Here is a 25,588-nt window from a genome sequence, read left to right on the forward strand (position 1 = left end):
CATTGTTAAAGAGTGTAAAGTTAACCCAAAACCTTGTGAAATGTACACATTTCTATCCTAACTTTAATCGATATATTTGAAAAATAAATGCACAAATGTTATAACATTGTTAAACTGGCATCCATCACTGCAACAAGGTGTCTTTTCTAAAACATACCAAAACATTCCAAAATCCAAAAAAAAGATGTCTTAAAAGGAGACACCAATGTTTATTTGATATTGGCATTACAGTCAAAAGATATTACAACAAAATCAAAAAGGCGACATACACACAGCGCTTGCTCAGTCTTCCATAAAACCACTCGGCTCATCTGTGTCTTTCTGCCATTTACACTGTTCTGTAACATGTCTTCCTGTCGTCACAAATGTCCACCGTGTTGCAGCTCCTTTCACGCTCAATCTCGCACTCTTTAAACATGCTCTCAATAATACAATTATGTGTAAAACACACACACACACACGCACTCACTCACACACCCTTACAAAATGTACACCCACACATTCAAACACAGGCATGCACACAGTGCGCTGCCCTCTATCTGAGGCTGTTGCTGTTGGGTTGTGATCCAGCGAGGCCGGGGTGGTCCGGACTGTGGCGATTCTGGAGGGAGAAAAAGCATCAACAGTTATTGAAGCCTATTCCCGATGGATGGGTGAGGAATTCTCCAGAGTTTAGATGTTTTGGCATGATTAAAGATAAGGAGAAGCATCAGCAGCAGGGTGTACACGAGAAAGTATGACCCAAGCCTAAAAGCTTGTTTATATATATATATATATATATATATATATATATATATATATATATATATATATATATATATATATATATATATATATATATATATATATATATATATATATATACTGATGTCTTGAGGAGATTTATGCCGAAATTAGCAAGGTAAAATGATTAAGAAGTCACATGGAATCAGTATCGAACACTGTAATGGCGCTTCTCCATTATACAGTTTAAGCACTTTTCTCGACTCTACTCGTTTTTCGACTAGGAATATTAGCTGGTACCTGCTCTGGTGAGGTTCTAAACAAGCTCTGCCGATACTAAAACGTGACGTCCACAGACTGCCGGCCACTGAACGAGAGCGTCACTGCGAGCATACATGGCTGCAGTCTGCAGCTAAAATACACCATGGTCTGTCGACGAGGTGCAGAAGTTCCTGTGTTGGGAAGCTGACGAGAGGATCCAGTGCGTTTGTGTCATAATTAAAATGACATCGCAGCAGTTTCACGCAGCCGTGCTACGACGACCCCAGCCACGTTGAGGAGGTACTATGAAGTAATGGAAAACCACGTGCCTGACAAGTAGGGTCGAGTAATGCTCGAACCATTAAAGACAAATAGACTTTAAAAACTTCAATATGTCAATAAAACAAGGTTTACGGTGTTTGGAAAAAAAGTGATTTACTACATCTTTTACAGTTTGCCTTACGATTTGAATCATATTGACATTAAGTGTCACGCACTGACCATAAATGCCTTTTTTCCAGGACTGCACTAGGATCAATAACCACACCCAACTAGCAACTTAACATATGAACACATTTCTTACCTTCTTCTTTTTCTTGTCTTTCTTCTTTTTCTTGCGGTCGGGATCGTCGTCCCTTTTTTTCTTCTTCTTCTTAGGATCAGTGTCTGATGGAGTTTCTGTGAAATAAGGAGGACAACGTTTACATTCCCTTGTGTTATGAATACAGGTGTAATTTGTGTATGGGCATAATTAATGTCATACCTTGTGGTAGTGGGTCCTGTGTTCGATGATGTTTGTGCTTGTGTTTGCTTTTCTTCTTTGGAGGCTGTATGTGCATTAATCTGTACTGTTCTGGGAGCTGGGGAAAAAAATTAACATTCAAAAAGTTAGAGACGCATGTGTAAATACTAATCTGAACAGCTATTTAAGAAGTCAAAGATGTTGTTTCAAGCAGGACACAATATTATAAATAAAAGCAAAAATGGTAATCAAGATCAAATTCAATTCACAGAGCATAAACACTATATCTCTAATATCACAAATGTGCATACGTATGTGTGTGCATTAAATAAGTAGTGAGTACCGGTCCTGTATGTAGTCTGAAGCCTGTGAGTAGAGCGCCGGTCAGTGGGCTGAACGAGTTCCCACACACTGGAGGTTTATCAATCAGAGAGCGCAATGAGCTGCCGTCCTGAGTGCCCGGACAGTCGATCATACCTGCGGCACAATGATGAGACGGAAACAAATAAATATAGCATGTGTTATGAAAAGGCATATGGGCAGCAATGAAAACACAGCATTGAAGAGATTGGACAGCTGTTAAGGAAGAAAGATTGAGTCATGCAATGGTTTGTGGTCTTTGACTGGATCATCAATGTTTTGTTTTCCTCAAGGAGGCTATGAAGATGTACTGTTCTCATTACTGCAAGTTTCACAGGAGTTTTAAAACTTTGCAGTGACAGTTCCATTAGCAGAATGGGCTTATTAAAATGAGGTGCAACAGGAGAATGAACAGCAATCAAAGATATAGGGTAACTTTGAAACTGCTGTGCTGCTCTGAACACAAATCTCTGCATATGTGGTTTAATAAAGTGTGTGCAACATAAACCCACCTGGTAACTCCGGTAGAAAGTTGCTGAGCTTCTCCTTCACCTTCTTCCCACAGAATTTGTTGTAGGCGTGCTCCAGGTTGTAGTGTGTGATGAGGTTGGTGTTGCCCGTTAACTCTGTTCCCACTAATGACAGAAATGTATATCAATAAAGACATTTTTTACAATGAAACACTGTAAGTCAGTCAGTTACTCTCACTGAATTAAACATACATATATATTGCTTCCCAAAGTATAAGCTGCAGCTCACTGGTAGGCTTGAAGTGGGTTATAAAATGTGTCCCTTTTACCGGAATCAATGAAACATACACTCACCAGCATCTTTATTAGGTACATAGGTTGGTAGGTCAGTACTGAACTAGTGCTAGTTAACTTAGCATTTAGTTGAATAAATAGCAAATTAATGTATGTAGTCATGCAAGACGACCTGGTGAGTTTAGTGACAATGAACAACATAGATGATGATGATATGATATGATAACATGCCCTATCACAAAGCTCAAATCATTGCCAAATGGTATCTTGGACATGACAATGAGTTTGCAGTACTCCACATTCAACAGATCTCAATGGTGGTGGAAATGGAGTCTTGCATCGCAAATAGCAAACAAGCAACCGCATAATGCCAATCATGTCAAGTCAGGTCTCCCCTTTGCCACAATTCTTGGTGGAATAGGTCAAATAAGGAGATGGTAACATTCCTCAGAGATTTAATTGCAAAGTTTGATGATCTGGAATTACCATTACAGATATCTGTGATGTCATGTTCACTAGTAAAAAGTTTATTGTAGATATCTTAAAGTGTAGTTTTGACTAGTAAGAATGATGTCACATATCTACAACTACAATACATACTGGTCACAATGAAATTACAACAAGTCAAAATGATGTCAGTTATCTGTAATGGTAATGCGAGATTTTTATTTTTTTTCCAAATTTAATCTGCCACAAAAAAGCATGACATTGTTGAAGGCAAATTGGAGACCTACTCAATTCTAGCAAAGTGAGGAAAAAATAAATGAAAAGATATTAAAATGTGACAAATAAATTGTATTTTTTACAACTGACAATTGGATGATTTGTGATGCGTTTCTTTGTAAACAAAACATGGGCCTTCTTAGTTATATCCAAAACAATATTTATTAATATCCTGTTCAATATTGACACTAAGAGATGTATAATCACTAATAGCTTGTATTCAATGAGTTTACTTTTTGGTAATATAAGCTATAAGTGGAGCGACGGGCCTTGGAAGTTTAGCAATAATATTTAACTTGTGAAGTTTTGGAAGCAAAGCGCTTACTAAATGATCCATTCCAACGAGTGTTTGTTAGTCCAGGGATGCTCATTCCTGATATTACAGCAGGAATATAACGTCTAACCTAAAACACAAGCAAGTCTGAAGACATTTAATGACATGGTGAAAAGAAATACAGTTAACACTGGTAGTTAGCTTCGCAAACTCTTAACGTGTTAGCTAACGTTGCCTAGCATTGTTTACAAACTGCTCTGGAGCTTTTGCAAGGGGGTGAAATGTTTATTTTTTACATTATCTGACAAATAACAGACACATAAGCCAGTAGATATAAGAGTCCTGAAATACCTGGTAGTTCCCGCAGTAAATAGAACGGTTCATTCATGGCTCCAGGCTTCCGCAGGGGAGGGCCTTCATCCCCGAGCTGCGGTGGCATCTGCCCCGCCAAGGACACTTGATTCTGCGGCAGAGGCGGCGGAGGCTTCCCCGGTCCGAAACCCAGTGAGGAGCCGGGCGGTCCCTGAGCTTCATTTTGCCCGAACAAAGTTGAGAACATTTCCGCCATATCTTTCAAGAACAACGCATTGAAATGGAAAGAAAAAGCCGGTTCCTTCAGACTTAGTCCGATAATGGGCTTCGCGATGAATCCATCCGGGTGTCTGTCACGACTCTACACTTCTTTGTGGCATTCTCACAGCTCGCTTACCGTAATTTGACATACAGACACGCACATTACCGTAATTATTGTTGTACAAAATGTTTTTTTTTTTGTCAAACTAGTAATACTTGTAAACCACCTAAATGTAATTGCTACAGTCAACACATTTTATATTCAAAATTGCATGTTTATTTTTGCAGGAAAACAGGTCAGTAAACTAAATCCATATGTACAATTAACTTAGTTGATTTGTAGACAAATTTGAGGATCACACATCAAAGACATCAGTGGGACAGAGAGAGGATGCCAGCCTTTCAAATTCTGTGACTGCAGCCTAAAGGTGAGGGGGCAAAGCAAAAATAATGGTGCTCAGCAATCAGTATTCTTCAAAGTTCTCAGTCTAGAACCAATAAAGCTGCATACTTATTTTCTTAAAAAGGACAAGCAAAACAACTCAAAATAATTTAATAATTATGGGGGAAACTAAAGTTAAGAGTGACTTACAAAAAGGTATGAAACATCTAATCCTGATGATTGAAGGGTTAGGCTAAAGATACATAGTCTTATATAATCTGGCTCTTATAAATGATCTGCTGACTGTTGAATGATCAGTTTTCAGTCAGTGAATCAACTTGCCAAGAAAATGCAGCAGATGAGACATATAATACTGTTACACTTAAACAACTGGTCCATAGTCTAGGACCCTGGTAAAAATCATTTACATGTATTTTGAAATCTTCAGTTTTTAACCCTCTTACCTTCCACTCATCAACAGCTGCAGAAATGCGGTTCTCAGTCTGAGCAATACTCTCCCTCCCAGCCTGAACCTTCTGTGCAAGTGCAGCATTCTCTGCTTGGATCTTTTTCAGCTCAAGTCGCATAAAAGCCTCCTGCTTTTGATAGTATGGCATCAAGAACGTGCAGAAGTCCTGCTCTGGAACCCCACTGGGCCGCCTGATCAAACAAGTGAGATGTACACATTTAAAATGTTTCCTATTTTAATCATATTGCACAACAGAACTGGTTATTGTTAAAAAAATATTAGAACAAGTAAATGGGAGTGGATGAATGTCACAATTCAGCTGTTCAAAGACAGAAAACCATTGATGGAGTGTTTTCTAACGTGAAGAGCGATGATGCAGTTGACTAACCACGCAGGATCCGCATTGTTCTTTGCCGCACGCTCTAGTTTGTCCAGCTCTTTCAGTTTGACCTCTAAATGCCCTTCTTCAATCAATCTGCTGATGTCATCCTTTGAAAACACACAGAGATATACATTCATATAAACAAAGAAACGAGAGCAGTACAGCAGCCATTACAAATTACAAGGCAGTAAACCTTTCCACTCAATATTTTCAGTGTGACTGCAGTGACACTCACTTGTATGGCCCGCCTCATCTCCTCTATGAACTGCTTGTGAATGCTTTCCATCCTCTGAGGGTTCTTCTTATAAAGTGGACGAAAGGTGCTGGCAAATCTGTTAAAACTGACAGCCAAAAGTCATGTTAACCAAAAGTGCAATAAAGCTTTTCCCAGAACACGAGTGTAGTTGTAAAATGAGGCAGCGACAACGTCAAATTAACTGACAAATTAACTTTTATTATTCCATATGGATAATTTGGCTTGCTGCCAGAATAAGAGGGAAAAACACGTCTGATACAGAAAGTCCAATAAAATATTAAAAAGCACCCCATATGTTCTCCATATAACAAAGAAATAATTAAAATGTAATAATTTTGGTTTGCGAACAAAACAAGACATTTGAGAACATGATCATTTCCTGGTTTGACAAACACTGATCAACATTTTCTGAACTTGATGGACCCAATGATTACGCGATTAATCGAGAAAATGATCGACAGATGAATCAATTATGAAAATAATCGTCAGTGGCAGTCATACACAAATCAACACAATGGTTAAAAATAGACTGAAACATTCCAAACTTATTGGGCAAGGTCACAGATACAATATTAAAAAAGCTAACAGTCACAGTCCAAGTGCAAATTAAGCATCATTATTGCACTGCATAATGCACTATAATACTAAAACAATATTAACGTAGCTATAAATATAAAAATATATATAATATAGAAATATAAAAGGTCACATCAGCAAATGTAGCAGGACTGTTGCAGAGGGGACAAATTCGTTTTTATTAAACTATGTAATATGATTAACTGTAAAACTGTCAAACACTGCTATTCCTTTGTCACTTTAAGACATTTCATTTATAGTTAAACAAGGTTGTAGGTGGTGTCTCTCTCGTGTTAGTTGTAATGGACATGGCTCGCTGTTTCTTTTTTTATATTATAAATTAAAAGATGGATTCGTGGAGAACATAATGACAGGATAAACTGTCAACAGTACCTTGCATGCTCGATGAACTTCTCCAGGCTCTTCTGCATCACTTTGTCGAACAGCTTGAGTCGGTTAAACCGACCTCCCGTCTCCTCTGTCGTCTGCTTACAACCCGATTCCGTGTTCGACAACTGCGAGAACATTTCTCCCGTGGCTTCATCACTGTTTTGTTTCTCAGCTGAGTCTCTGACACACTTGTTATCTACAGTCTCTTCGTGAACTGTTGCTTCACTCCCCTCCATTTTCTAACTCTCTTGTGTTTACATTTTACATGACCCGCCAAATAGACTCCGTCTTCTTCTGTACTGGTGAACTGCAACTGATGTCTTTAGTGTCTTATTACTGCCCCCTGCTGGTGTTTTTTTGACTACTACAGTAAAGTCCAATGCATCTAATGGGCCCCATGCAGCCATTTTTACACGGCTTAGCATGAAAAGCACAGGTGTTAGTGAGCACACTGTTCAGTTCATGTACATTAGAAGGACAATAAAGTTAGATGAAAAAGAAAGGGAAAAATAACACATATAGCTATACAACATGAAGAAAGATGGAATGGAGAACAAAAAGACAAAGGCAGTCCTCTATTATGACTTACACATGTCCATCCCTTTATAATGCACAGTCAGTGATTTTTTATTATTATTAATCACACATGCTGAGCCAGTGCTTCCCATCATCTTCTGCCATCTTTGGTTGCTATCTTCTACAGTACATTCAAACATCATATCATTTGTCTGTTCCTTGCTATACTTTCTTTGTTATTATTTTATTACATAAGGGTAAAGTTTCCACCTGGAGCCAATCAGTGTTCTCCTATGAGGACAAGCTGAAGAACCTTATATGGTTCTACTTGGCACTTTTATTTCTAAGAATGTACAGCGTGGTTGATTTAGCTTACTTTGTCAAATAAGAAGCTCCCAGTCTACAACAGTTCAGTGGCAGCTGTGGAGAGATTCTCAGCAGTAACTTGGTATTATTTATTGACACGTTAGTTTAAAATAAGATGTCAAATTCAATAAATTGATGGAATACGATATGACACATGAGATAATATGACAGAAACAAAACAATAAACACTTATGTGACCCAGCTTAAGTAATATGTCTGTGGCTTATGACTGATAATATTACTATTATTGTGTCATACACTGAGAACATACCCACTACAAGACACCACTGTTTACTGTAGACATATAGACCAGCACCAGAACATCAGTTACAAACACTATTCAACAACATAACGAAGGACTTTGTGATGTTTTTTTCCCCAGGCCTTACACACATATGTAGCCAACTCATAAAGTAGCTACCAATAAGGTGTTCTAAATTCATCAGTACAATACAGAAAAAAAGAGAGACTCGGTCTCAACTTCACTTCACCTGATTTCTTCTTTGTTCAGACAATTCCATATTGTAATTTTTGTTTAAAGGTACATTATGCAATACATCTAAATCAACTGGCCATAAAATCCTCCTAATATGTCACAGAGACTCAGGAATAATATTCATATAACAAACTGAACTCACCAACAACAACAGTACAGCCAAGATATTTGCATCAAAAATATATTTTGCAGACTGCAAATCATGTTTATGTTTTGAAATCATGTTTTGGCATGTGGCGCCACCTACCGCCGTCTATCAATCATTGCAGTCAGTAGAGTCTCAGCTGTCTTGCAACCACGGGTTGCCAGTTACATCAGAAAACGAAACACAAAATATCTTGGTATTTTGAATTTGAATGTAGTAACCGTTTTTGGCTACATTCTTACATATGGCACATTTAAGGTAAGTTCAAATAGCTTTTTTTCTCCCTGAAATTCCATCTTTTTACCCCATGTATGTTGTCTATCCTTTTTGGGGGGGCAACATTGGAAGGACAGTCTACTCTTTAAATGGTTCAGTCTCAGTACATAACAAGTAAATCCTATAATTCACGTAGCATTATATTGTATTACTTCATGGGGCCCAAAATGTCTCTGTTTTCTTGTCATTTCCGGTAGGTTGTAATTCTGCCCAAACGACTGCATGTGAACTGTGGGCAAGTTTCTTTTTCCTGTTGCGCATGCGCAGTTCGGCGCGGAGTGTGTGGCTGACTTTCTTCAGCTGTCCTATCATTTCTCCCGAGCGCCTGTCCTCTCTCGGCTAACATGGGTCTCATCACGGGACTCTGCACCTTCTTCTACCACTTACCTCAGATTTACAAATGGCTGCTGAAGCCCTACTACATCACGTCGTTCCTCCTTACCGTCGTCTTTCTGGTGGTGCGAAAGGCTCCCGGTCTGTGCGAGCACCTGGCAACCGAGCGCGAGGACGGAAACTCCTGCGACTTTGACTGGGTGAGCACGCGCCGCTGCTGCTGCTGCTAAATATGGTGGACTGCTGATTCACTCAGAGTTACCTTCACGTTCTGTGTTTTTTGTTTGATAGAGAGAAGTGGAGATTCTCATGTTCCTCAGTGCAATAGTGATGATGAAGAACAGGAGAGCCAGTAAGTTACAACAATATCATGTGGTCCTGGTTCTAGAGAGAGTTACTATCTGACAAAAACACACACTATAAAGAATAAAGTCTAGCATAGAATACACTTGTACATGTACAATAAAAACACCTAAAAGTCCAACATTTGTACTCATCGAGACACATCTATCTATAATACCTAAAAACAGCCAGTTTGGCTAAAGTGCTGTGCTAATAAGAGGTACAATAAAAAAAAAAAAAAAAAAAAAGAAGCCCTCACAGAGCATAAACCTCCACCCAGGCTGCACAACCTTATTTTACAAAGTCAAAACTTCTGACTCTGGATCAGTGTCTGGATCCCCAATCATATCAAAACAATGTCTTTCTTGCACAATGACCAACATATGAAAGCATGCCCTTTACTTTCTCAGTTATATTGCACCCACAAACCAACACGACTGCTTTGCTTGGTGCAGTTAACAAAATAGATAAAAAGTGAGTAAAGGTTCAGCAAAGTTCAAAAGACCAACTTGAGCTATAATCTGAATGTATAATCTGACACTCAAAGGCCACAGAGAACGTCTTAAATTTAGACTAAAATGTCAAAGGTAAACGGTTTCAAAGCAAAGTATGTGATCACCTGTGCTTTTTCCAAAAAAAGAGAGTAAGTTATTACTATTTAATTAAATAACATGCCATCATTATGTCCAAATGCCTGTTCAATAATCAACAAAAAACCCACAGAGTCTAAAAAACATTTAGCAAACTAATTTCCACCAAGAGAATACACTTGTTTATGTTTAAATCAAGTGACGTGATGTCACAAAAGGGTAAGTGTTTGTTTCCACTACAAACAGCGTCATTCACCATCACAGTGGTCTAAACGTTCATATTGAGCCAGTGATGCTCAGCCCAGGGTCAGGTGACCACACACACGTAAGAAGAAATGTTTATGTCGAGATCTTTATCCAGAGTTGTTGTTTGCAGTCAACAACTTGACATTTTTTAACAGAGAGGACACAATAGTGTTTTAGAATTAAACTAATAATGTACCGGTGTCCTTGTCCTTGCACACATTCAGGAAACCTTTTGCGTTGTTGTGTAAACATGCATGGTAATCCAGCCCTCCTGTGACCTTGTGTCAACAGGCTGAAGGTTAATTCTTCTTCCTTTCTTCCTTCCACAGTCACACTGGAGCAGCACATAGGCAACTTGTTTCTGTTCAGTAAAGTGGCCAACACCATCCTCTTCTTCAGACTGGACATTCGGCTAGGCATCCTTTACCTCGTTCTGTGTCTCGGTCGGTGACCTTTGTTGACCTTTGTTAGCACGTTCATGATCAGCGCATTACCACATAGTGTAATAGTTAACTATGAACAAAGAACGTTTTATTTCCTTAAAACTAGGGCTGTAACTCATAAATCAATCTGTCAATTATTTTCTGAACAAATCATTAATGATTCACAGACTAAAAATATTCCATTCTTTTGTCATAGAGAAGCAAAGAAACCATTTAAAGGTCCAATGTGTAACATTTACGCCTGCCCCACACAAGAGGATTTTCAAATCTGACCTGATTTTAAAAAACATTAGAAAACATTTAGAAAACAACTTTGTAAGCTATTTTCAATCTTTTAATCCAGTTATGACACAGGACCACACACTTGGCCTGTAATCAAAGGATTTCAGGGAGGAGATTCCAAGGATTTGAGATCTCACAGAAACTCACGCGATTTAAGTGCCTTCAGAAACATAAACAAACATGGAGGCAGACTGTCGGTGTTGTCAGTTAGTAGCTTATATTGGAAAGATCCTGGTACATCTGATGACGTTAAAATCATGTCTGTTAACCCCGGACGCTACAGGATAATTTGACGCATACGATTGTCAGAAGGACCAGATTGGAACTCAAATCTGGCTAATTATACTAACTTAAATGCAAAATCAATTCAAACTACATTGACCTTTTAAGACAGAGAACTTGATTTTGTACAAAATAAAACAAAACAAAAAAAATTGTGATTACTGATCAATTAACTGTTACAGCCCAGCTCAGTGCAGGAAACCTTCAGATACCACAGGGGAACTTACAATGGTTCTGTGGATTTGTCTGTAGTTTGTTAGAATTTCATGACATGATAAACTCAACAGGTGAAATCTGCAAAATGTGACTGCTGTTGTCACGTCACTGACTTTAACACTCTAATCATAGACAAAACAATCAACGCCTGTGTGGTTTTAGTGTGTAATTATTATGACTCTAATCTCCACAGCTATAATCTCATGAGTCTGTTTTTTTTTTTTGTCACCAGCATTTGTGATGATCTGTAAGCCTCCTCTGTACATGGGCCCCGAGTACATCAAGTACTTCAGTGACAGCACCATAGATGTGAGTGTTAAACCACAAACTTTGTGGAACTGCTGTTGTTTCAATGCTAGTAGATCCTTTATGGAGTGAGATCTTTAGGTTTTGTTTAGGTGTGGGAATTGTTACCTCTTTAATAAGGTATTTAAATAGCTATAAACTCAACGTCTTTTATTCCTTCTGTTATCTAGCTTATAGTCTTTTCATCTTTTTAAATGAATGTAATTGTCAATAGACTTTGCGACAAATGGTTTGTTTTATTGCTGCTTGTGTACTGTTATCTGTTGCCTCTGAACTATAACTTGCTGGTGTATCTGCAACTGAGCAGTCCTTCTTGGGAAGGAAAGTTGTCTCAACATGATTTGAATGACTGTTTGAATTGGTGTGAATGAAGGTGATCTACACCTGTGCAAACTGCTCTAATCTAATTTTGTATTAATGAGTCATTAGGAGGAGCTGCAGCGGGACACTCGCGTCACCTGGATCGTTGAATTCTACGCCAACTGGTCCTCAGATTGCCAGTCTTTTGCTCCGGTTTTCGCCGACCTATCTCTCAAGTGAGATATTTAAAAAAAAAAAAGAATAACCTGTTGAATGTTTGCTGAAGGCTTGAGTTCAAATGTCTTGTGTGTCTTTCAGGTACAACTGTGCTGGACTTAGGTTTGGGAAAGTAGATATTGGACGTTATGGAGAGGTTTCACAGAGGTGAGCTGCAGTCTTTTGTTTCTTCCCACACCTTCCTTACTTTGACAGATTCTCAGAGCACAGGTGTTGACATCACTACTCTTTTCTGAACAGGTACAGGGTTAGTACTTCCCCTCTGTCCAAGCAGCTACCCTCACTCGTGCTTTTTCAAGGAGGCAAGGAGCTTATGAGACGTCCTATGGTGGACAATAAAGGAAGAGCAGTATCTTGGACCTTCAATGAGGTGCATCCATTTGTAACAATCACATGACGTAATGACTATGTATGCGTTGGTAACTGAGTCAAGCTAATGACGCCTTTTCATCCCCAGGAAAACATCATCAGGGAGTTTAACCTCAACGAGCTCTTCAAGAAATCCAAGAAACTGAAAGGTCACGGTTTGAAGGAAGAGGAGCAGACGAGCTCTCAGCCAGAGGAGGGCAGCAACGAGCTACACGACGACGCTCCAGAGCAGCCCATAGAGAGCAAGAAAGACCAGTGAAGGAGTACAAATGCATGAAGTCGTTCCCTTCTCTTCCAACATCACTACGCCTTTCTGTTGCCAACATTTAATGTGTTATGGAATGAAGAGGAAAAAACGGTTCAACCACTGCAAGATGTCATCCGAATGACAACTGTTTACCGAGGCAAATAACAGACCACAATTCATGAGTCTGTTTGGGAGTGTTGTGTGGTTTGAACAGTTATGCCAAAGTGTTACCGACCTTAATTTATTTGAGAATTCATTTTTGTAAAGATCGTTTTGCTACTTTCAATATCACTGGGTGTAAACTCGCTCTGCTTGTGTTTCCAAACAGTGTTGACTGATGTCTCATGTTCACAAAAAGTGAAACAAATACAACAACAAAAAACTGCAGTTAAGATTTGTGATGTGTTTTTTCATCAGATTGACCTTTTATTCTGAGAAGACTTTTAGGAAATTCTTGATAAGGCCATTTTAGAAATGTCTTTAATGTACTCATTACAGATATTTGTGAAACTCCTTCCATCCATCGCAGCCCACAATAGTGATATATACTTACTATTCTCACATGGCTTCAAATTGTTCAGTGGTCACCATACTTGACCAGAGAAGGAAGAAAGTAACACTGTTCTCTTTATCTCTGTACGATGGCTGCTGGTGCCATGACACCACCCACACATGGACCAGGTAGACATTTGACAATATTCTCACAGGTATGCACACAAGTGAAGCATTCAGCACCACAAACCAAAAATCACATGCACGCTGTAGACAAAGCCTTGGGGAGAGAACAGGGGCTGGAAATTAATGAAGGTACAAAGCTAGATTTGGCCTGCTGCAGACTACTGTGGGCCTGGATAGAAAATCATATTAAACACACGTTTGTACCTTTAGGAAAAATCCTAAGCAAGTTCACTCAGAAGATTTAAAAAAAAAAAAAATTGCTTCTCTATTAATGGTCTTAAGGCAAATAAAACAATTGCCAGTCACTCCTTGAAATTTTTCAGTGGCATATTGCATTTACAATTTCATTCATAAAGGTTCTTTCAGAAACAAAAGGCCAAACTGATGGGGACAGGTTTGAAACTATGTCCAGAACTATCAGGTTGTTTTGTCTGGTGAAATAAATAAGCCCTTCCCACGCTGCCTCTATTTGTCTGACCATCTTTTAAAGGTTCTGCTTGCGTCTTTCTACTGACAGACAAGAGGATCACAGAAAAAAACAAACACCAAAGAAACATGAAATGTTCTTAAAGCTACAAACTGATTTTGCATAATGACTCTAGCATCAACATTACAAGTTTACATTCCACAAAGATACTTGTGCTGGAATCATGATTCAGAAATTTCTTTGTGGCCTCCTTTTTTTTTTTTTTATAATCCGCTCAATATTTTCAGAGGGTCATCCATCTCTTTGGATGATGAAGGTTCCAGCAAGAGCTCATGATTGGCTGATGCAGCCATCAAATATAGACAGGCAACTGATCTAAAATCACTTTCATGAATAATTACACAGTACATCTGCCACCGTCGTCAATAGCTGACAATCTGACCCAATAATAATAATCTGTAAGATTTTATACATGTATATAAAACAATATTTTTAAAAAGATTTATAAAACTAAATGATACTGTGTTTATAGGTTGGACTCTTTTCTCCATGACACTCTAATCGACAGGCTGCGTGGTCTGTTCAGACAGTGGAAAAGGCGTTTCACTTGGTCCAATGGTCCTTAATCCTCCCACTTCAGTTTGATATCCACTGGATAAAGGCCATCCTTTCTTTAAGTGGAGGAGACTACTGTCAGTACTTTGTACTGTGCTAATGTACCAAAGTAAAACAGCAAATCAGTGAACAGCTGTGTGACAAATCTGTACCCAGCTGTGATGATGCAGTCACGGTCAGTCTATGGCTCGCAAAAGTGGCTGAAAGGAGAGAAAAAATTTTCTGGTAAAAAGTGTCCACTGTCCATTTCCTCTTTGTTCATATTTGAAAGGTCTGCAAAAGGCGAAGAGCCAGTGGCGTCACAAAGATAACAAACTGAGGATCGGACGCTCCTTTAGTCCTGTTACAGCGGAAAACCGCTGTTTTTAAGAAGCCCACATTTGTGTAGGAAGTCCAGCTCAATGAAGAGGCAAGTGGAAGTAGTCCAGTAACTTGTGATAGGTCATGGAGGAAGCCCGTCACTCAAACCGATATCTCATAAGTGGTCCCTCCGACTCCAGTCACCTTCTTCACCCCGCCCCCTGGTTTGGATGTGGTGTGATTGGCCGAGACTGGGCGAGAGGTGAATCTGATTGGACAGCCATCAGGAAAGGAAGGGAAGGAGTGTGTGGGGGGAGGCAGGTCGGTGTGAGGACAGAGGGGGAAAAGGGGATGTGGAGGTGAGTGGTTCTATTACAAAAAATAATGATAAAAAAAGCAGAAACAACAAAAACATTCGTCTACTTCTGATCTTCTAAGGCATGTGGTAACGGCAACGAGGACAGAAATACGTAGCAGCGTGGTCAGGCATGCGTTCACTGAGCTAAAGACATACGAGCATGCTTTTAACACTGATCCATACGTACAGCACCTGCACCAAAAACCAAAAACACTTTCATTCACAAATTTGACTGTTGAACATTAAACAAGCAAAGACTGGCTGTTAACTGTGGAAGAGGAAAAGGAAAACTCACACAAATCAGGGAGGTAGAGGAGGGCTGACACAAACCAGGAAGGAAGAAGAAAAGGATTAGGAGGAAAAGGAGCAGGAAGAGCAGCCGGCTAAAGGATCTGGTGAAGGATCACTACTCACTGTGGAGCCTGTTGCCCTCCTCCGGCTCCTCCCCCTCCCAGCACAGTGCCTCCTCCTGCAGGTCGAGGTTTGTGCTGATGCCCTGCCTCTACAGTGTAAGCCTGAGACTTGCTCAGGGAGAGGCCACGAGGTGGCGGAGAGACAGGGGATTCTTGTGAACGAGCCCCAGGGGATGAGGATGAGGAGGAAGGGTTACGAAGGCCTCGGGCAGAGGATTCCTGGTTATGCAGGAGCAGGTGCTGGGTCTCAGGAGGCCCAACGGAGGAAGGAGGGGGAGGGCTGATGGCACGCAGGTAGGCCCTGTGAGGGGAGGAGAAAGTGGCAGAGCCCTGGAGTAGCTGCCCCTCCCTCTGCTGGGCGATCTGAGCTGAGAGGAAGGGCGACATGTAGCCCTGCAGCGGGGTACTGGGCAACACCACCTCATGGCGGTCTGTTATAGGTGCAGAGGGAAACGGAGCATACGGCTTCTGCGGTGACAGCTCATGGGCGGCTGACTCAAATTCTGGGCTATCGGAAGGTGTCAGTAGGCTGTCGTAGGACAGGCTGCCATTCCGAGGTGTTTGATTGGCCAGGCTTTTGTAGCTGGTGTCTGTCGTGCCTTCTGAATGGAGCGTGGCCAGAGGGTTATGAGCTGCGTGCGCTGAGCGCAGGCTGGAGGACCGCGAGCCACCAGTGGACAGAACGAGTGAGGATGGGTAGGAGGTGTAGGAGCGGCCAGTCAGGGAGTAACCCGACATGCCCGCCGACACCCCCCCAGCAGGCCCGACAGGGCCCCCGGGGCCCTCACCCCTCTCCCCTCCCACTCTGCGCGCCCCGATACCTCCCCCCACCACCGTGACCCCATCTAGGCTGCTCGGCTCTGAGCGATAGCTAGGCTGTCGGCTGGATTGGAGGATAGAGGGAGATGGAGAGTCAAGACTCTCTCCACGAATCATCTGAGGAGAGAAGAGAGGAGGAGAAACAGACAAAAGGCAGAGAGGGGTAGCGGGTGGGAAGAAAAAGAGTGATGGACGAGGGAAGAGAGGTGAACATCACCAGCTCAGCGAAAGCCCAAAAACATGTTTGGTGACATTTGCTTTTCAGTCTCTGGGAATAGCATTTATAAGCAGTATAAATGTTTAAGCACTGAACACATTACACTTGGTTTTAAGCAGCAATAAGGAGATTTTTGGGAATGTTAATGTATTATTATTATTATTATTCATATGTAAGCACGTTTTTAGAGTGCCCAGTGCCCACTAGATTAGTTACAAATGCAGAATCACACTTAAAACTGATGAAGGTTAAACTGAGCACCACGATGGGAAAGAATGGTGATTTTATTAACTCTGAATGTGGCATGATTGTTGGTATCAAATAGGCTGGTTTGACTATTTCAGAATCTGATGATCGACTGGGATTTTCTCACACAACCATCCCAAAACCAGATAATACAAGAATAGTAGCAGGAGACCACACTAGGAGCCACTCGTGTCACCTTTTTAGGTTTTACAAATAAAGTGACTGTGAGAGCATATTTTTCATTTGTAATAATTATATGCATTTCGACTGACTGCTTACAAATGCTAAATATAGGATATAACTTAAAGTATTACTCACTCCTTCTCACAAGGTCTATCAAGAAAAAAAGGGGGTAGGGTGGGGGTGGGGGGTGTAGGATATGATGCTTGACCAGTGCTCTACTCCATCATCACACTGTTGGATTGTAAACACACTGACTGGCTTGAACAAGCACTGACACTGCATATCAAAGACCGTATCAACAGATAAATGGAAATATGAATACATACAGTACATGAACTAAACATTCCAGTCAATGCAATCTCAGGGGAAAGGAGAGTTCCACTCAAACACAGAGACAAACCAAAGGGATACATACACAGATGACACTAGCTGAGACTTACTGATCGGCTGATGGCCACTGAATGTTCAATTTTAAGTAAAAACAAAAAAACAGGGGCATGGTATTAACCACAAAAGGAAATTAGGGGAGGGCATTTCAGTCACCAGATCATCTGTTGCAGTAATCTATGGAACAGTGTTTGTTCTGTACTTGTGTGCATGCAGTAAGGATTAGCACATCCTCTTTTGTAGATGGAAATTGTGTATATTTAAAAGAATAAACAGAGATTACATATGTTTTTTTTCCATACATGCTTAGCTTCACCATCAGAACCGTTGTTCCTTTTGATTAATAGCCAGTACCTACATAATGTTAATAACTTCAGGACTGTGGAGGTGTATATGAACAAGTACCTTGTTGGGGTGCGTGAGCGCAGTGTGGTTCCTTCCTGGGCTGTTGTAGGCTGGTCGATATTTATACATTGATGGTGTAGGTGGAGCTTCAGTCAACAAACTGCTCTCTAAGAAACCAAAGGTGACAAATGATTAAGGTGTCTGTGAAAAAAACCACAATCCGTTCACACAAGTGGGAAAGACTTCAAGTTCCTGGGCTGTACTTGATATTACAGCACAGATGCTGACATGTCAGGTGAGCTATAACTACTTAATTTACTAAAAGGCATGCTAGTTTGTCTCACCCTCTGTGTCAGCACGAGGCAGGCCAATGTAACGCAGTTCTGGCTTTGGAGGAGGTGGAGGCTCTGCATCAGCTGACTGGCTCTCCATCTGATCTAGACTGCTCTTGGACTGGAAAAGTAATGAAAAGTCATTCCAATCAATAAAACAGAAAGTGCTCGAACAGCAAATACCGCTGACAACACTTAGAACATCTGATCTCGCAATGTTACAGAAAGTGAAAGAAATCCCTGTATCCACCCATTAAAAACATACCAAACTAAATTCCATTGATATCAGGTAGTTTTTAAGTAATTCAGCTAACAGACAAACACATACAAACTGAATGCATAACATCCTTTTCAAAGGTATAAAAACAACTCGAATGATTTTTTTGAATGGATGAAAATCTATATCAACTGTTGTTCCACAGTTAAACTCGCAATTGCTGAATAAGAGGATCGAATGTTTGCTGTCATAAATATGGGTTTTAAAAACTTGATTCACTCAAACTCTTTTCAGTTCCAATATCAGTCAACATGCTGCTGTGAAATGAATACGTACACAACGAATGCATAGCTCTATTATCCATTCATCAGCACAGACACTATACTGCATGTTTCTTGTTTCTGTGGGGATTGAATTCTACTCACCCTGGCACTGTGTCGGTCATTCTGGATGCCATTGTCCAGGATCTTGGCTTCAAGCTGGGCCTCAGTGAGAGGCGGTCTAAGAAATGGTGTCTGTATTTCCACTGATTGAGGGCTCCGCCACCTGCCCACGTATCTGAGGAAGGCACACACATGCATAAATGTGTTTTATTCTACTTTTATTTATTTTTTTCTACTTCTATTTATGAACCCACAATATGGCCGATGATAACGAAAGCTTTTACTGATTAACTCCATTAATGTGGGAGAGAGCAGAGGAAAGAAAAAGCCCTGAAATTGTGTAAACGGGATAATTGTTGAGACTGACCTTGGGGCCTGGGAGCTGCAGAGCACATGAGAAATATTCCTCAGGCAACCGTTGGTGAAAGGGTTAACGCCACCCCGAAACTTTCCCGTCACCTACAGTGAGAGGGAAAGAAAATGGTCACATGACAAGAGCAGAAATCATAATAAACCATCTGACAGGCATCAGTGCTACAGGATACAATAAAAGCAACCAGCTCTAGAACACATACCTGTTCATTTGTGGTCCTGCCTCGAGCGACAAGCACCATGTGGAACCCAGTCAGGCCAGCGACTGGGACAAAAAACAGACCAGCCACACACATGACAGCCATACTGAACACAGAGTCAAGGAGATTACAACAAATCAGAGTTCCATGAAGTGTTTTTATGGCAGCAGAGAGTGCCAAGTGAAGGATACGTAACCGCAGCATGTGGCGTATCCAGCTGCTGACGGTGGTGCAGAACAAATACCAAACCAAATCCAAATACGTCCACGATGTGGGTGGTAAGCGATAATAGGAAAAGGAAGAAATATCGATAATTCCTCCGACCGATGCAGTTGTTCACCCAAGGACAGTGGTGGTCAAAATCCTGAGAAAACATAGGGCCAAATAACACAAGGGTGGAAGCTCCACTAAATATGTAACAGAGAGCAAACAAAAATATAACAAACAAAATATAATCCCTTTAACCTTTACCTCCACCCTACAATGTGTATACATTAAGAAGTCATTCCCACACTGACAAATCAGACTCTTATTTACATGCAATTGTGAAATACATTATATGCGCAAGTACCTCCACACAGTTGTCACAGACTGAGCAGTGAGAGCACCGTGGCGGGCGATAGAAGCGGCAGGTCGAACACCACTTCATGCGCACCTGGATGCCTTTGATCTCCACTGTCTTATAGAGCGGAGCACGGAAATCATCCTCTTTATCCTCATCCTCTTCCGCTACACAAAACAGACATACACAGTGAGCCCATACCCACACGACCGTGTTCCCACACCACGTTCCTACGTTAATGCTAGTGTATTATGACCAACATTTTGCCTATTTGAATGACTCTTCATTGACAAAGATGTCCGTGTGTGTTTACCTCTGGGAAATACTCCAGGGTCCATGAAAGTAGCCATGTAGAAGTTGGCGAGGGTGAAGAGGAAGATCACAGCATTGTAGATGGGAATGACAGAGGAGAAGTACTCAGACAACCATGGACACCTGGATGACAAGAAAAGAGACAGAAACACAAAAATGTTTGATACAAACATTGATGACACATTATTGCCTCAGTCTATGTGTATGGCAGTGAGTCCAGAGTGTAAACTCACACTCAAATCAAGACACAGATGATAAAAAAAGAGTAACCCTTTATGCTTCATCAACGCAAGTGTTAATAAGGCTAAACTGCAAACAGCTCCAGTGCAGACAGAAATAGTGCAAATAGTGTAAAAGAACTATGCGCAATAGTTGTAGTTCAGAGGGTGTATCTGCTCAGTCAACATTCCTTATTTGAATAAAGATTAAGCAAACAACAAAAATCAACATAACACCATCAGAAGAAACAGGTATACGGGGATATTCATTGACACCTTTAGCAAATACAAATATTTATAAACATTTATAAATAACACAACTGTGTGTAAAGCCAAAGTATCACATATGTGATAATCTGGTGCCCTGTATGCTTCACGTGTGTTCGCATATAAGAGAAAAGAGACAAAGACACTCACGTGAAGCAGAAGAACAGCGTGGTGGATCCAACAAGGAAAGTTGTGGCTGCAGACACCGGGACATATCGGCTTGGTCGTATTGAACGGGGAGGAGCAGAAGCGGGACCACCCACTCCTCCCCCAATCCCCCCACCGCTGAAGCCCGGCATCGGACACAGAGACGGAGGGAAGGAAGAGAGAGAGAGAGGTAGATATCTACCGTCTACCTCCTTTTAAGTGTGCTTTACAAGTCACAGTGGCAAATATGGCGTTTGTTTGGGAGGAAGGGCCATGACCACACACTGGATGAGAAAACTAACACTATGCAAAGCAGCAATTCACGAGATACTAATCTCCTAGCTCCCTCACAAAATATCTCCTAGCCCTAATATAATCACTCAAAAACGACTCTTTCTTTAATATACTCCTCTATTTGCATGTGTGTAGCTTTTTGTAAATTTGTGTGCATGATATCATAAGAAGCATAAAAAAGTAAAACTATATAAAGCGATGTGATACAAAAATATGTGTAGATTACTTATAAATATTGTTTCGTATGGCTTTGACGTAACTGTATTTGGTGCAAAAATATAAATAAGTCTATTCTTAAGATGCTCTGTGGCACCAGTGCAACCAGAACACTGTTGTGCATATACAATTGCAACTAAAATTGGCGCAATCTAGGTTTCTCTCCAATCCAACTTTGTGTGCTTACATTAATGCTCATCACTATGCTAGTGTTTTAATAATGCACACAGAAAATAAGGAACATGAAAAGAAAACACCCAATCAAAGAGGTAGTGGGTGGATAGCCAGCAGGCTGAGAGAGCAGAAGCACGTGGAGGAACACAGGCAGAGACTAGAGCTGAGCAGCTGTTGATGACTTCTGTGATTGTCCCGAGGGTTGGGGGGGCTTATTCAGGCACTGGGTAGGTGGAAGAAACTGACGATTACAGCAGGAGGAACAACGCCAGCATTTTAAACTCAAACAGATGGGGGGAAAACACTAAAACAAATTATTGTTCAAACCAGTTGAGGAAAGTGGCTTGATAGCAACCAAAAGTCCAGCTGGAATTTATTTTAAAAAAAGGCCGCTATAAACAAACACAAGTTTTCATTATGTCTAGCCTTGCCTTTAAAAGAAAAATAAACCAAAGCAGAGTCCCCTGGATCTCTTGACACCCCCTGCCTTCAGTCTTTGTGTCAGTATGGGGACAAAATCAACTCATTCCAAAAAGATGCTCTGTGTACATCACAGAGGAGTCACTGCACTTGGGAGAGGCTGCATGTAGAGACCTTTGAAGTCTCCAAATTCTCTGCAGACAGACTTCCTTTCCCATTTTGCATCCCTTAAATAAAGCCATGTGCAGGAATGATGTTATGTTGTCAGATCCATTTAGTCCTTTGCTTTGTCCACCTGCCTTCTCTCATTCATGGGCTCTGTGAGCTGTTGGGTGTCCCTTTAAAAAGAAAAAAAAAAGAATATGTCAGTTGTGGCTAAAACACAAGTGGATAGCAAATAATAACAGCTGAAATTACTACTTCACTGGACTAAATGGCAGCTACTTTAATGGGTTAGTTCAGGTATTTGGAGGTAGGGTGCATACGATACGTTGTACAGTGCCAAGTCAGAGCGTTGCATAGAGTCGACAGCGTTCGGCACACTGCCTGTTTGGAGAGGGAGACCATAGAGCTGCAACACAATTTCCACATTGTTAAGACTCATGGTTCGCAAGCTTTCTTTGGTGGTATCCATCTCTGGTGTGGGATATGAGAAATGTTGTTCTACTGTATATACCAGGGTATGAGATTGGAGTGGAACTGAGGATTTTTTTATACCAGAAAATGAAACAAATAACAATAATACATGTATTATTATTATTGTTATTATTGTTATTATTATTATTATTAATAATAATAAGAATGATAACAATAATAATTTGAGTCACTGTATCTCTCGCTCCATCGTAATCTATTTTCGCTATACCAGTGTCTGAAGTATACGTGAGGAAGAGGAGGATGATGAGAGAGCAATATTTTTCTCAGATGGTACTTGATATATAAAGAGTTTGAGAACCACTGACTTGGATGTAAATGAGGAAAGCAGAGAAAATGTGTTGTCGGCCTGTATAAGAGGGCCCGAATTATGCACTTGTGCGCATAGGAATATTATACCTGTATGAAAGCATGTCAGAAAGTATTACAAGTATTAATCAGCACAAATATTATTGATTTTCTAAAACAACATTCTTCTTTCTGTGGTCCCTGTTTACACCAAAACAATGCATAAATCGTGTTGCAGTTCTCTCATCTCTAAACAGGCAGTGTAATGAACTCATTAAAAAAATAATTGAAATATGCCAATGTAATCTGCTAGTATAGAACGCCTGTACATACAATAATAATGTGTTTAAAATGTCAATCTTGTACTTTGCCAGCTTCAACTATAAAGCAGAGGTCGTGGGTTTTAATACACAACACTAGGTCACACAAAGCAACATGTTCCTCTGTCAAATGAGTTGTGTAATTCTGTGTGACAGCGCATTAATCCCCATTACTCATCAAGAAAGTTGTTCAATAGCCTGCTGTTGTCATATACACACACACACAACTGTCACCTTAATGGCCCCACCCAGGTGGTCAAATGAAACACGATGACAACGATCAGGGATTGACGCGTCCATAAACGCACAAGCACTAACTTTCCATCTTTCCATATGAAAAACTAGTCCGTGCAGTGTGAGGACGAAGGACTGAAAACGGAGTGACAGTGTAATCTGATAGTCCGGACACACCCCTCTATTCAGCCACCATCAGTATTAACAAATACTGAGCTGTGTCCGAACGCCAGTGTCAGTATATCTGTTGTTAATCATCTCATCTGCCACACAACAAATCCCCTCGACTGAAATGGATGTTAATCCTAAAATCTCCGTATCGTGTCCTGTCTCTGTGACAGTCTGCAGCTCGCCAACTACATCGATAAGTGGCCAGTCGAGCAAATGTGAGCGTTTCAGTGTGAATGATAACTCACTGACACTTTTCCAGCTGGTTACTCGGGTTAAATCTTCAACATATGTCTTGAATATCACTTCATCTTTGAGCCATGGGATGGAACTGACCGGGCGTTAAATAGGCCAGAGCTGAGCTGGGAATCAGTGAATACAATAACATTATAACGCGAAACCTTTACAATAACACCCAACTTCTTCTAAACTAATGAACACAATATACACTTATTCAATTCAAGTTAACAATGTCGCCATCTTCTTGCATACTTCACATACTTGATAATCAGTTAGCTCTTACCAAGCCTCGAAAGTTTTTTTGCGACACCGTTCAGTCCTTAACCACAGCTAAACGAGTTAGCTTGCAATACTTGTCTACCGTGCTAGCTTTACACTCGCTTCTTCGGATAGCTCTCACTCACGAGATAATTAGCGTTACTTTAAACTAAACCGTCACCACGAACAGCAGGTAACGCCGACGACTAATGTCAAACATGCGAGCCGTCTTGCCTGTGAGGTGTGGGTCGTTAGGTCCTCCTTGAGTTAGCCGCTAGCTAGCAACCCCAGTTAGCTCGCTGGCTAGGCCGACATCGGAATCCCGGAACTGGTTCGCCGTTCCTCAACTGGAATGAGCAGCCAATCAGATGGTTAAGGGGTGTGGTCTGAACACCACGGATGGTGATTGGCTCTTAAAAAAGTAAACGTTGTGACGAACACTGTACATACTGTATATAAACTGTATAAGTAACATACTACACAAGCTTTGTAACCAAAATAATCAATCTATGTACACAGTATATAAACAATAACTTTACATCTAGATATACAATGTATATTTTTTTACATACAATATACTGTATGTGTATATGCCAAGGATATACAGGTCAGGGTTTTTTATTTCAACATAAATAACCTAAATCGTAGACAGATGTCAGTAATACTTGCAGCGAACGCTGACCAAAAGACAGTATTTAATTTCATATTTGTTCAGCAAGTACAATACTTGAGCAAATATGGTTTGTTACGTCCCACCTCTGTTTATCAATGGTAGCAGTCAGTGTGGCCATGTCTAAAGGTTATTAACATGCTGGCTGAACTGGTTGACTCCTCAGCACAGCATCTGCTTTTTGTTAGGATATTTTTAGGGCCTGCAGTGTATATGTTGAATCAAATACCTGCTATATACTATTAAAAAAAAGAAGTAATTATTAACTTCACACTTTTAAATGCGCAAGTATGCAAATGAATCATTTAAATTCAATTCCTTAAAATAATGTGTTCTAGTCACGGTGACACTGGCGTGCGAAATAATACTGTATGGTCATTATAAAATTGCTATACAGTATTGTATATCAGTGTGATATTTTTACATGTGCAATCCCTCACATTGCATCAATGTTGTAAATATTCCAGTTAAATACTGTAATACGATTCTTTATTTTTTAGTTCTGAAATGTTCCTGGTGTTGATAATAGTAAATGGTCTGTATTTATATAGCACTTTTCTAGTCTTGATGATCACTCAAAGCTGCTTTTGCAACTCATCCATTCAGTGGATATGCAGCTTCCTATCTTTTCACACACTGCTGACACATCCGTCAGAAGTGTGGGATCAAGTGTCTTGCTCTAGGACACCTCAGCATGTAGACGAACTGAACCGGGAATTGAACCCACAACCACTGAGCTACTGTGGCATGCTCACAATTGAACATCTATCTGTATGTTTTACTGTTT

At 40.5% G+C, this 25,588-nt stretch overlaps 4 protein-coding genes across 4 annotated transcripts; 1 reads left to right on the forward strand and 3 right to left on the reverse strand.

Annotated features, from left to right (window-relative positions):
* Window positions 1-184: 184 nt before the first annotated feature.
* Window positions 185-4,518, reverse strand: med19a (mediator complex subunit 19a). Its single transcript, XM_083891282.1, has 6 exons — window positions 4,199-4,518; window positions 2,599-2,721; window positions 2,070-2,203; window positions 1,748-1,844; window positions 1,568-1,662; window positions 185-601 (listed from the first exon to the last, which is right to left on the reverse strand). The coding sequence occupies exons 1-6, from the start codon at window positions 4,413-4,415 to the stop codon at window positions 536-538; spliced, it is 732 nt and encodes a 243-aa protein (XP_083747408.1). The 5' UTR covers window positions 4,416-4,518; the 3' UTR covers window positions 185-535.
* A 258-nt stretch (window positions 4,519-4,776) lies between these two features.
* pmf1 (polyamine modulated factor 1) lies at window positions 4,777-7,111 on the reverse strand (the record flags this gene model as incomplete). Its single annotated transcript, XM_083891452.1, has 5 exons — window positions 4,777-4,842; window positions 5,267-5,462; window positions 5,660-5,760; window positions 5,889-5,994; window positions 6,879-7,111. The coding sequence occupies 5 exons, from the start codon at window positions 7,109-7,111 to the stop codon at window positions 4,777-4,779; spliced, it is 702 nt and encodes a 233-aa protein (XP_083747578.1).
* Window positions 7,112-8,964: 1,853 nt separating this feature from the next.
* tmx2a (thioredoxin-related transmembrane protein 2a) lies at window positions 8,965-13,951 on the forward strand. The gene is made up of 8 exons (XM_083891028.1): window positions 8,965-9,207; window positions 9,299-9,359; window positions 10,515-10,628; window positions 11,641-11,717; window positions 12,144-12,250; window positions 12,333-12,398; window positions 12,492-12,621; window positions 12,709-13,951. The coding sequence occupies exons 1-8, from the start codon at window positions 9,019-9,021 to the stop codon at window positions 12,877-12,879; spliced, it is 915 nt and encodes a 304-aa protein (XP_083747154.1). The 5' UTR covers window positions 8,965-9,018; the 3' UTR covers window positions 12,880-13,951.
* Window positions 13,952-14,205: 254 nt separating this feature from the next.
* On the reverse strand, window positions 14,206-21,017 carry LOC310928478 (palmitoyltransferase ZDHHC5-B-like; the record flags this gene model as incomplete). Its single annotated transcript, XM_083891027.1, has 11 exons — window positions 14,206-15,155; window positions 15,660-16,594; window positions 17,916-18,022; window positions 18,200-18,308; window positions 18,830-18,962; window positions 19,155-19,246; window positions 19,363-19,465; window positions 19,551-19,723; window positions 19,931-20,088; window positions 20,235-20,356; window positions 20,869-21,017. 11 exons carry the CDS (start codon window positions 21,015-21,017, stop codon window positions 15,050-15,052), a joined length of 2,187 nt encoding a protein of 728 aa, XP_083747153.1. The 3' UTR covers window positions 14,206-15,049.
* Window positions 21,018-25,588: the final 4,571 nt, after the last annotated feature.

This window comes from Microchirus variegatus (assembly GCF_963457635.1).
Source record: "Microchirus variegatus genome assembly, chromosome: 6".
NCBI classification, from domain to species: domain Eukaryota; kingdom Metazoa; phylum Chordata; class Actinopteri; order Pleuronectiformes; family Soleidae; genus Microchirus; species Microchirus variegatus.